General features: G+C 39.0%; 1 protein-coding gene across 4 annotated transcripts in view; it reads right to left on the reverse strand.

Moving 5' to 3' along the window:
• FARS2 (phenylalanyl-tRNA synthetase 2, mitochondrial) overlaps positions 1-11,924 on the reverse strand; it is a 265,221-nt gene that overhangs the window by 200,474 nt on the left and 52,823 nt on the right. For 2 of the 4 annotated variants that reach the window (XM_035316398.1, XM_035316396.1), the window contains exons 1-2: positions 7,629-8,023; positions 4,170-4,329 (exon numbers count right to left, since the gene is read on the reverse strand). In XM_035316398.1, coding sequence (XP_035172289.1) covers positions 4,170-4,329; positions 7,629-7,739 — 271 coding nt within the window. In that variant the 5' untranslated portion in view covers positions 7,740-8,023. Of the gene's footprint in view, positions 1-4,169; positions 4,330-7,628; positions 8,046-11,924 lie in introns of those variants that run through there. The other 2 variants (XM_035316395.1, XM_035316399.1) reach the window with 2 other exon arrangements.

Genomic DNA, 11,924 nt, shown 5'->3' on the forward strand with positions numbered 1-11,924 from the left:
CCAGGGGTGCACTTAACAGAGCACAATGCAGAATCTAAACAGTGTCTGATCACTGGATACAAAATCAGTAATTTCACTAGTTACAAGGGATTATTTATATTAGCTCAGCCTCACGATGTCCATGGGAAGGAGTCCTTCCAGTGGGCACATGTATGTTAGCAACCTAAGTATTGCATCTCCTATGAGGAAGGAAAGATTTAATAGTTATTGTTATTTCTAAGTAGTGAATCCAGGTAGGAAATTGGTCCTAACTTGCACTCAGAAGTAATGGTCTTATCAGATACTAAACTAAACAAGTATCTGTCAGTGCTAGTCTAATTGAGTCTCATGATGAAAAAGGCTTCACCAAAGGCACTAAAAAATAAAAGAAAGCAACCAACACATCAAAGCGGTCTATTGCTACACCATGGTGTAGAAGCAACAAAGCCAGAGACCCAGATGGTCTTTGCTGACCAGAAGTTCTCTCTGTTGCTGTGAGGATTATATTTAGAGAAGGAGTCTGTGGGAGAGAGAGGAAAGCTGTGCAAGAGGGAGGCAAGGGAGAACAGAAAGCATTGAGTTGGGGCCACCAGAGAGGTCAACTGCTGAGTAGCCCACACCTCTAACTCAGCTAATATAAATTGCCAATGTAAATTGTCAGCGTCAATGCACTCTACAGAGATATCAGTACAGGAGCGAAAAAGAAAGAGGAGAGCAATGTGTTTCATTTAAATGACATTGAGTGGCTGTTCGATGACAACTAACAATAGCAGAACTGTTAATTAAAATACAGCACTACTCATCTTCCCACCTTCTCTTACAGGTTCCTAGGAATTTTTTAGGTAAATATGACAATAGTGAACCAGAAAAAGAAAATTATATTGAGGAGAATCTAATGAAAATACTACAAGACAAAATGAATATATTTAGGGACAGACTTTCAACCAACACATGAGAAATCAGTATGATTAGCTTTGAGCTCAAAAACCTTTGCAACTTAACTTGACAAGGCAGCTGACCCTCACCACAAATCTCTTTGCTTTCCAAAATCCCCACTGCTCAGTTCCTTTAGTTCGCCCAGGAGGATAAGAGCTACATTCATAAAGGCTGTCATCTTACAAGAAATAGGATGAAAGTCTGAGAAGCACTTATCAACCACCTGGAAACACCCCAAATACACCTGGGCGTACCGTGTTCCACCTGGGCAGGTGTGAGCCACTGCCCTCGGCGAGACACCTGTGTTGTCACGGGAGACATGCAAAGCACAGCAGCTTGCACCCGAGACTGCTGTGGGCTGCAGTACTTGCGAGCCCTTTCCACCTCCACGTTGGCATTTCCTCAACGGAAGACCAAATCAGTGCAAGCCTCTTCACACATGAGTGTGTGCTTCCTGAAGACCCAAACAAGCAATACATTAAGAGGAACATGTGTCCAATGTTTCAAAGGCCACGCTTTCCTTCTTTCTGTATATCCCAACAGGTAAAATATTGTTTCTACAGCTGTAGCAATAGAAAGAAATCTATGTTTCTAGACATAGATTTGGGAGAGTTTTGTTTGTTTAAATTTTATAGGGAGTTTCACACCCCTCATTATGAAAAAAAAATTGTTGTAAAAACAGGGACTTCCCTAATGGGATAAAAATGACAGCAACGGCTTGCTAGTTATGTGTGTTTATTATAAGACAACTAGGATTTGCAGCAAACACTAAAAATAATACAAACGGGATAAAGATCAAAAGGGGATAAAGATTGAAAGTGTAAGCAAAAAACAGAATGAGAATTGGTTTGGAAATGGGTCCTTGGAAACCAGTATACCTGGGGAAGATAATACAACACATTTACTTAATAACAGGCAAGTAACCTGGACCTACTCCTTATAAATAAAGACGACCTAGTCAGAGACTTTACTGTCAAAAGCACCCTTGACTACAGTGTTCATAAGATTGCAGAGTTTAAGATCCTAAGGGGCGTGAGGAGGACAAGTAGCAAAATAAAATTAAAAATAAAAAAAAGCTGTCAAAACATGAAAACAGCCTGGTTAAACAGTAAGCTATGTAGTGAGCCCAAATGCAAATAAAAAGCATACAAGAGATGGAAAAAGGGACAGACTCCCAGAAAATGCAAACAAATACTACTTGGGCATGCACAGATGCTGCTAGAAAGGCAAAAGCCCAGCTGGAGCTTTAACTGGTTTGGGATGTCGCAAATAACAAGGAACCTTCTGTATGTAAGTCAATAACGAGCAGAAGAAAAAAAGGCTGAGATACTCAGGGCCTTTTTTACTTTGGCCTTCACAGCTGAAGTCAGCCCCCAAACCTCTACATCAAGAAGCAACTACAAAGAAATGGCAGAAATGGCAAACCACCAATAGTAGAGGAGGGCTGAGATGGGGACCAACCATACAAATTGGACACATACAAGTTAATGAGACTTCATGGGATGCATCAGAGAGACGAGACACAAAATTAATTAAAAGTAAAGTAAAGTGAAAAAAAAAAAATAAAGACGGTGGGTGTCAAAATATAAATTTGTGTGCCTCAGGTCACTTGCATTGCACTCATCTTGTATGTCTAGTGCCTGGTATGAAGTTTACTTATTTGAGTATTACTTCCCTGTTTTTATTGACAGCTTACGAGATCAAGAAAATGAAGGAGAGATAGCATCACATTTACAAGGGGGGTGGGTATGGGGCAAAAAAAGAAAGACAATCATATTTAAATCATTATATATCTTGTCTTTTTCAGGAAAAATAGTGTGGATATAGACATAGAAAATCCCTACAGTAAGAGGAAGGCATCTACTTTCAGTCTGTATAACTTTTATTATGTCTTCCTAGCTAACATGTGGGCTCTGAAAAAATTAATAATAGCCAACATACTAAAGCTTAAAGTCTTAAAGTGCTGCATCTGTCAACAGCTAGGGAGGGATGTCACTACAGTTGCAAATATAACTAATAGTGCCTAAGAATTGCTTGTTTCAACAACATCCTTAGCATCTGAGGTTCATCTAAAAATGCCATTCTTCCAATTGCTCACTTTGATCCTAATTTTATATGTTTCAAAAGGCTGCTGTTAAGTCAAATACACATGCTGTTAAATACAACCACATGAAAAACTGAGCTCAGGAACCTAAAAAAATTCTGTCCAGGCAGGATAAAACAAAAGCTGTTAAAAGTTTCTCTTGCTGTATATTCTCCTTTAGAATATCAGGAAATACTCAGAGTCATAGACAGGACTTGTTACCATCATCAATCCACTCTTGGAACTACTGCTCTAAATTCAGTGGGCATCTTAAAAGAGCTTTGAAAGTAGCCAGCATTCTCCATGCATTCTAATGCTATCCAGTATTTCCTCAACAGAAAAATGAATCAGTTCAGAAGAGCAGCCTCTTTGCCAGGAAATAGCATTAGGGCAGCAATTTTAACTCAGGCCATTTATAAATTCAGCAGCTACTGAAACCAAAAGCAGGTATTTCTGAGGAGAGGATATTTCATTCTTATACACAGACATTCATTACCCTTTCTCAGTCCACTCTAAGTACCAAACAATAATTATTTTTCATCTTGGTGCGAACTTAGCAAACACTGTCTCCCCCCAGCTGCAAAGTTTTATTTATTCATGTGAGGGAAGAGGTAAGTGCACGCTGCGGTCATACATACCAAAGCAACACATGCACATATGTACACCTCCTCCTGCCAAGCTCCATGCTGCCAGATGAGAGCATGTAGTTGGAACAGACATGTGTCTCTATCTGTATTCATGCCTGCTATGTTACCTTGACACACTGGCGTAACTAAGATCTCTTCACCAACACTTGGCTCACAGTGTTGTGCGCACCACTATTCAGGAAAATCAGGAGACGAGCGTGTGATGTGTTGGGCTGTGTTCAATAATTTTATAAGGTGCACACATAATAGTGTTAAAAAAAAAAATGCTGACTACAGCTGAAAGACCAATTAAAAATTAAAAGACACTTGAATGGAACTCTTAGACAAACCTTAGGACAAATAAGTAAATAAAGAATATGGCTGAGGACTCCCAAAATAACAAACGCATATGACTATTTCAGAATACCAGCTGTCAATGTCTCCCCTCCTTAAGTCTCCCATTTTTGTTATGCAGCAAAATCTTTCTCAAAACTATGGATGCCCACAGCTACCAGCACGCCAGGAAAAAAGGTGCAAGAACCTACCATCACCAAAGATGTGAGTCATGAGCTTTGTGAGCACTTGCTTCAGGTTGAACTCCACCAGCCTCACTGCCTCCATGGTGTGACACTCTTGCTTGTGTGCAGTGCGATGACCTTGCTCAAACAACTGGAAGCTTTCACCATCTTTAATGTTGGAGAACAACTAGAACAAAAACACATACAAACAAAAGTAGTGCTTTGCATCAATGGCTTTCTAAATGAAATAAAAAATGAAGTTTTATTGATTTAAGTGGGAATCTTACCTCCTATGCATTCACCATGAAAAAAAAACAAAATGTAAAAGCTGCGATTTTATACAAATTCTATTCAATAAACACTACAATACTTTAATATTTCTGTTCTTGTGATGATGTAAGTTTTCTTCTGTTTCTGAACTATATCTTCAATAATAATTTATAAATACAGTATATTCTTTAGTATTATTTATACAGGAAAATGATCTCTTTTTCTCCGATACTGTTAGTTTAAAACTATCTCATTTATTTAGGATGTGCCAGACTTGCTGCTCTTCATTCAGAGGCTGCTTTCCACCACATTTGCTGCTAGTTGAAGTTTTCTGATTTCCTGTGCATTCCCATACATTTCTGTCCATGAAATCCCAGGCAGATACGTCCTGGTGATTCTAAATCCTCACAAAGAGACCAACAAAACACTTTCACTAAGTCACCTCATTAGAGGTTCTGTGTCTTAGGAAGACAAACAAACCATTTTAGACAGCAAAGAGGATTTTCGTTGGAAATCTTTACAACCACATAGCTCTGTTAATTCCAGAATGTAGGAAGCTAAATTGTGAAAGTGTTTCTACTGCCCTTTCCTACTACCCTTTCCTCCTCCACCTTGCACATTCAACCCATCACACATACAGGGGAAAAAAGCATGCATTGACATTTCCTGCACATTAAGCCTCCCAGCATAGCTAGCTTTTATTCAAGAGATGCCATCAACAGCGTGTAACCTTAACAATCCATGGATGTGCACAAATGTTTCAGTTGCAGTTTGACTTCTAAGGTATATGAAATGCTTGTAAAAAATTCAAATGAACCTCTGATAGCCTACAAATGCTGGCCACAATTAATTGACTAATTTGTAGCATGTTTCACACATACAACATATGCAGAAGGAGTTTGAGTTTACACAGCATGCAAACTAGCAGCCAAATTGATACAGGGAATTAAAGAAAAAACAAAACCAAAAACACATCGGTAGCATTTATACTTGTATTGCTGGTCAGAAGGAGACTTGGTTGGCAGATTGAGAATATACCTCTCAAATTAATCTCCTTAGTGCACTGCAGAAAAATGCAAAATAAGAGCAAGAAGAGAAATACTGACTAAAATGATAATTCACCAGTCTAACAAAAACATCCTTACTAATCAAAAGGCCACAGCTTGACAAAACTAGATATTACACTAATAAATGGCAGTCTTTTTAATCTGGTGCTCACCTGAACCCCCAGCACTTCTTACCACTGGCATTACTTCTGCTCTAGCTGGAAGAAGCAGATGATACCCACCTGGTAACTAATTTACTGTCAGCAGGGCACATATACCACCCATCTACCACCTGGGTCTGAAAGCCAGGAGGTTGTCCCAGAAGCCAACTGCATGGAGCAGATTCAGTTTAGGCTCCCTCGGTAGGCAATGGACAGAATCAGGCTCCCTCAGACGGCCATTTGGTGCGGCCACGTTGGGTTCCTGCTCTGAGCTGCCTACTACAGGTAGCTTTTGGCTTTTTCTTTTTTTCTATTGCCTGAAGAGACTATCCTCAGTAAACCAGAAACACCCCTCAGCCTACAGGGATTTTCCCTCCTTGGACTAGAACACACCACGCATACATGTTAAAACAGGTATTACATAGACACACTTTTCCGTACCATTGTATTACTCCTGAAATGCTCGTATTGCAATTACATTCCAAGCAAGGAAGTATTTTTTTTTCAGCAGAGTGTATCAAACGTGTCAAGAAAATGCACGCAAGGACCGCTAAGTACATGTGTTGGGTCATGCAGCAGCTCCCCAACCTTGCCAGTGGCTTGTCTGGCCAGACCATCCATAGGCATTCCACACAGGTCAAGTGTCCATGTGGTGGCTCAGGGAGCTGGGCTGGGAAATGGGTCTGGATTAGAAGTAAGCATATCATGTAAGGCTATCAGCATATCGGCTGCATTGAGAGGTGTGCTGTCACGCAGGTCAGGGCAGCGCCACTTTGGGCAGCAGCATCAATGGCTGCCAGGTCTTGGAGGAGTTATTGAAACACAGGTGACAGTAACAAAATGGCTCCCTTCAGTCAGGCGCTACGACTCCTTCTGGAATTGTCCATAGATGCTCTGTTAACTCCTGTCAATTCCAGCACAACTGTGGACAGGGCAATATTAGGAAAAACAGATGCCTTGTGGTTGCATTCATATTTATTCCCCTTTTTTCCATTCACAAATATTGCTATGTCAAGATAAGCAATTTAAAACTGGTAGACCAGTTTCACTATAGTGATCACCAAACTGTATGGAGTACATGTCTTGGATTGGAAACACTACTTCATTTCTACATACATAAAGCCAGGGATGTCAAAATTTAAATAACATAAAGAATCACCAACCATCTCTCCTTTTTGATATCAGTTCTTCACCAGCATATACATGAATAGAAAAAAAAATAATAATCTAAATCTTGAAAAAAAAAGCACCGGCACATCAAAGATGTTACCATTTCATGTACGTTTTTTCCTTTGGTGCAGACTAAGAGAAAAGGAAGTATTTTATTGTATTTGACATGATTGATTATTATTACTAACAGAAGAAAAATTCCATGTAACCATATGGTAAGTACCTATGCTTCTATCTATGGTAGGGACAAGAAGTTCTTTAAGTAAATGCACTCCAAAAAATGAGTATTGTGTCGTCATGCAGAAGTCAAAAATATTTAATCGTTACCCGCAATTTATCAGCGTATCTGAATGGTGCAGCATTACAAAGAAGGCAGAAAGGAATTGAAGTGACCTTACCATCTGGCATGAACTTCACTCTGTCCTCGCATCAGGACAGCTCACACTAAGAATAAAGTCAAATTTGGTAACATGTAGTGCCCAGAAAATACTAGTTTCTAATTGGACAAAGAAAAATGGAGCTACGCTCCTTTAAAAGCACTTTATTGTATTTCTCAGCATGGCATGCAGGACAGAAGTCACACATGGTTTCAACAGAGACCCCAGCATTTCTTCAATCATTTGACAGACTTTAAATCTCACACCGCTTCATTCTCCATACATTTAGTGTTGAGGGCAAGATTATGTTCCTCTGCACAAGAGGCTGACATTTATATTGGGTTTCTGATCAGGAAGGTCTGTACTATATCCTGTTTTTCCACAACGTTGTCATGTATTATGCCTGTCAGTCATGCATACACAATTATTAAGATAATGAATACATAATGCTCATGTACTTACCCTCACAAACAAACCAGCACTGAAGATCCACTGTACACGAGGGGGTCTGCATGTGGCAGCACTCGTCTTTGCCACATCTAATACATTTTGACTCACTGCCCCAATGAGCATCTCTATAAATAAACAAACAGCTGCACTCTAAATTCACTTACAAAGAGCAAAACATTTCCACTACATCTTTAATGTGCTGTAACACTCAACTGATGCATTAGGAATGATGAAGATGATGACATTTGAAGATGTCTCATCAAAAAGAAAACTTAATGCCAGCCCCAGTCAGCCTCCAAGATGATGAAACTTGTAAGTCAGCACCTCAGTGCAGGCAGTTTCATGTGCCAAAAAGATATACAGGCCATGGCTGCACAACAGGATGCTTTTCACTTCATACCAATAAGCATTCGTTTTGTAACAAAATGGTGAAGATCACTTCAAGCAACAAGCCTGCAGAGCAGTCACCTTAATTTCTGCATTCTTCAGTTTTCTGTCCTCCAATTACAGTGAAGAAAGGCTTTTTCTACTTGTTTTGATTTTTAACCTAATCAAAGTGTTTCTGAAAAAAACAAATCATTGCTGTGTTTGATGGAAAACCATACTGATATTTTAGAACAACAAATAAAAAGCAATGCTGCTCTACAGATATCAGTTACAGTGAGACATATATATAATAGGATTCATATTTCTGTTCCCGTGGGAATCAGAATTCCTCTATTTTTAAGTACCCTAGGCTTCCTAAACACAATTGTAGCCATTCCTGCAGAATTTTAAAATTGCATTGAATTATTTATTCTGAAGCACACAACAGTATTTTTTTTAGCTGGATGAGAAACAAAGTCCAAGTATGAAATACTTTATATAATTTAATTTTTTGGATTAAAAGATACAGTAGTGGCTTCCAAACTTTCTAGGCCATAGACCACTGTGAACATCTCACAGAAGTTCTAAGGCCATCTGCCATAAAATTTTCAAGTAAAATAACAAAGAATATAATCTGGATCCTTGTAATCTGAAACTCTACTTATTATGGAACAATTTATAGACTACAGCATAGAAAATACTGTATGATACATGGAAAATACTGTTCACAACTTGTAAAGACATCTGCAAAAGTAAAGCCAGTTCCAGCCAGGCCCTTTATCCATGCCACTCGGCCAAATTTCAGCTTCAGGAATAAATTCACATCACAATATTCCAGCAAAGTAACGCTGCTCTATTTTTAACTAACATGGAGGATTTAGATCAGATGCCCCTGCCCCTCTATGTCCTGAGGAAGAAGATCATCTCTCAGCCTCCTTGGGAGTGATGCAGGGCTCACCATCAATCTCAAACACCATCCTGGAGGCAGCAGCAGCACCTGAAGCTTGATGTGACACACGTTGGTGAGACCCCCAGCTCCATAAACCAATGCATGCAGCTTGCACAACTGCCCATGTCTCGATGTGTTTAGGACGTATGCCCAGCAACTACTGGCACACAGTGATAGAGATGGCACAAGCACAGAACCCTGTAGGGTGACAGCTGGGAGATGCCCTTCCTAAAGTAAAATCTGTTTCTACGATTACCACCTACAGAAAAGAGGTGAATGGATCTCCATTTTAATACTATTATCCTGAAGCAGCCACAAATGCCAAATTCCCTCTGATTCATGCGACAGGAGGCAAATGCCCTCCATCAAAGTGACTGATACACCAACCCGCCTCCATGCCATCTGGTGACAGTCATCGACTCCTCACACACTGAGAAGCATCACCCAAATCGGAAGAAATACACAGGAAGGGGGATGTCCACAACTGACTTCAGCTGGGCCTTGTATCACCCCCTGGAAAAGCCTCTCCCTGCCACAGGGTGCAGAGGAGTAGCATCCATGTCTTTCCTGGGCCAGTTAAAGTCTTTTTTAATTATTCATTCCTCAGTGCCATGCTAAGCACTGTTGCTATGACTCTCATCTACGTGGAGGAATGAAATAGTTTCCACACAAACATTCTTGCATGGACTGTAAATGCTCCAAATCACTTCGTATAATGGGCTGATCCCTGGAACACAATATATTTATTCGAATTCCTTTGCACATCAGGAGAAAAGAATGACAGAAGAAAAGGAGCTTTAATTTGGCAACACATCAGAACAGAAGCACAGCGTCCAAAGGTGCAGTAACATACAGGACTCTGGAGAAGCCAAATTTAATGACACTGTCATGTCAGTCATGCCAATGAAAACCTAGCATGGTATGTATTGATTAAAGTGAATAAATAAATAATAGAGGAAATAAAGAGGTTGGTCACTCAGATATTCACACCTACCCAAAAGCAAAAAAAAAAAAAAAGTCAAAAGGAAAATTTTTTCAGGACATGAAGAACATGGCTGAGGTACACAAGTACAAAAAAACTAGGAAAGGAGAAAAAAATATATGAAAAAGAGAAACATCTATATTTATACCACCTAGGACAAGAGTCTTAACACTTCAGGATATAAATGATACAAAGTCACAATACAGAAACATTTGTGGTTTTTTTTGCAATGATACAGAACTGGAAAAATTAGAAGTAATGCATGGGGTGTCCTTGCTTCTTAAGCAGAAGATTTACATTTTTTTCCATTGCAGCGAAAAAGTTGGCATTTTATCCAAAAACATTGCAATGAAAAATAAACATGTAGCTCTACTTCTTATTCCCAGTCTATTTATAGTTTTCAGATGTTAGTACAAACAAGCCTCATGAAAGTACCATTTCCCTATCTGAACAATCTGATATTGGGCTCCACTGGAATGAGGTTACTAAATTAGAGGAGAAACTCCTATGTTTTCACATCTGTTCCCCTTAAAATTTATGTATAATGCAATATAGACTATAAGATACTTTATGAAGTCTCCTTCCAATGTGTAAACAATATTTGTTCACAATTGAAAAATGTTTTGCAATTGTCATTGGGTTTATATTGGCTCCCTCTGGTGGCCAACAGGCACGAAGTGTAATTTAGTTTGAGATTTTTTTTTTCTTTCCACAAACTGTGATAAGGACTGCACCAAAGATTACTGCATAGCACAGAAGTAATTTCATTTCTAGTCTGTCCAGGAAAGTTTGCTAGTTCAAATTTGAATACAACAGTATCGATATTTCAAATAGCACTTCTTCACAGTGAGGGCAATGGAGCACTGGAACAGGCTGCCCAGGGAGGTTGTGGAGTCTCCTTCCCTGGAGATATTCAAGGTGCATCTGGACACCTACTGGGGCAGCCTTCTCTAAGAACCCTGCTTTGGCAGAAGGGTTGGACCGGATGATCTTTCGAGGTCCCTTCCAACCCCTACAGTTCTGTGATTCTGTGAAATCCAAAGTATGTTAGTTAGTTTGTTTAAAAAAAAAAAAAAAAAAAAAAAAAAAAGACCTCCATAAAAAAAGGAAAATCTGTGTGTCCTTCAGAAGGATAAAAGGCATGCCGGCATGCTGCAGGAAGAGAATACAAAAGAAATACCCTTTGGATGTAATGTTTAAAGAAAACAGTTCATTTTACATCCAGAATTTTGAAGCTAATTTGGGAAGCTAAATTTTGCACCAGCTTTAACTATTTTTATTAGATCCTAGCTCCTAACATTCAAGTAATAATTATGGAAAATATTTTTAAATATATGGAAAAAAACTCTGAATAAATTTTGAGATGTTCTTCAATAGCAGTCAGAGGACATTTTTTAAAAGTTTATGGAAAAAATCAGCCTTAATAATTTCTACTTTTAGCAATGAGTTTGTTTGGAAAACAGGAATTTCTCTAATATTTGAAATCGTGCAAATCTGCAAAAAAAATCAGCTACCTGCCCATCTTCCAATCATATATTACTTCTGTTTTAAAAAAAGTCAAACAACCATCATGAAAACTGTACAGCCAAAGAAGCAATTACTTCACAAGGAGACCACATAGGAGTGAAATTCCAAAACTTCTACCCATTATTTGTTTTTTCAGCTCTTACTTCTGGAATTTTAAAGGTAGTATGAAAAATTATAGCAAAGGTTTCAAAGGACAAAAGTTTTCATGCAGCCTTGAATACAGAATTTGTATTTGTAAAGGAGAGACACATCTACATCTTCCTTATCCTACCTAAAATTTCAACAGAGTACTGATTTTCTTTTCCCACTCCCAAAGTGAGGTGAAATGGAAAAGTCACGTAATCACAAAATCACCCAGCTTGGAAGAGACCTCCTAGATCACCTAGCCCAATCTCTGACCTAATACTACCAAGTCTTCCACTAAACCATTTCACAGAATCAGAATCACGAATCATCTAGGTTGGAAGAGACCTCCAAGATCACC

This window comes from Oxyura jamaicensis, chromosome 2 (genome assembly GCF_011077185.1).
Source record: "Oxyura jamaicensis isolate SHBP4307 breed ruddy duck chromosome 2, BPBGC_Ojam_1.0, whole genome shotgun sequence".
NCBI lineage: Eukaryota > Metazoa > Chordata > Aves > Anseriformes > Anatidae > Oxyura > Oxyura jamaicensis.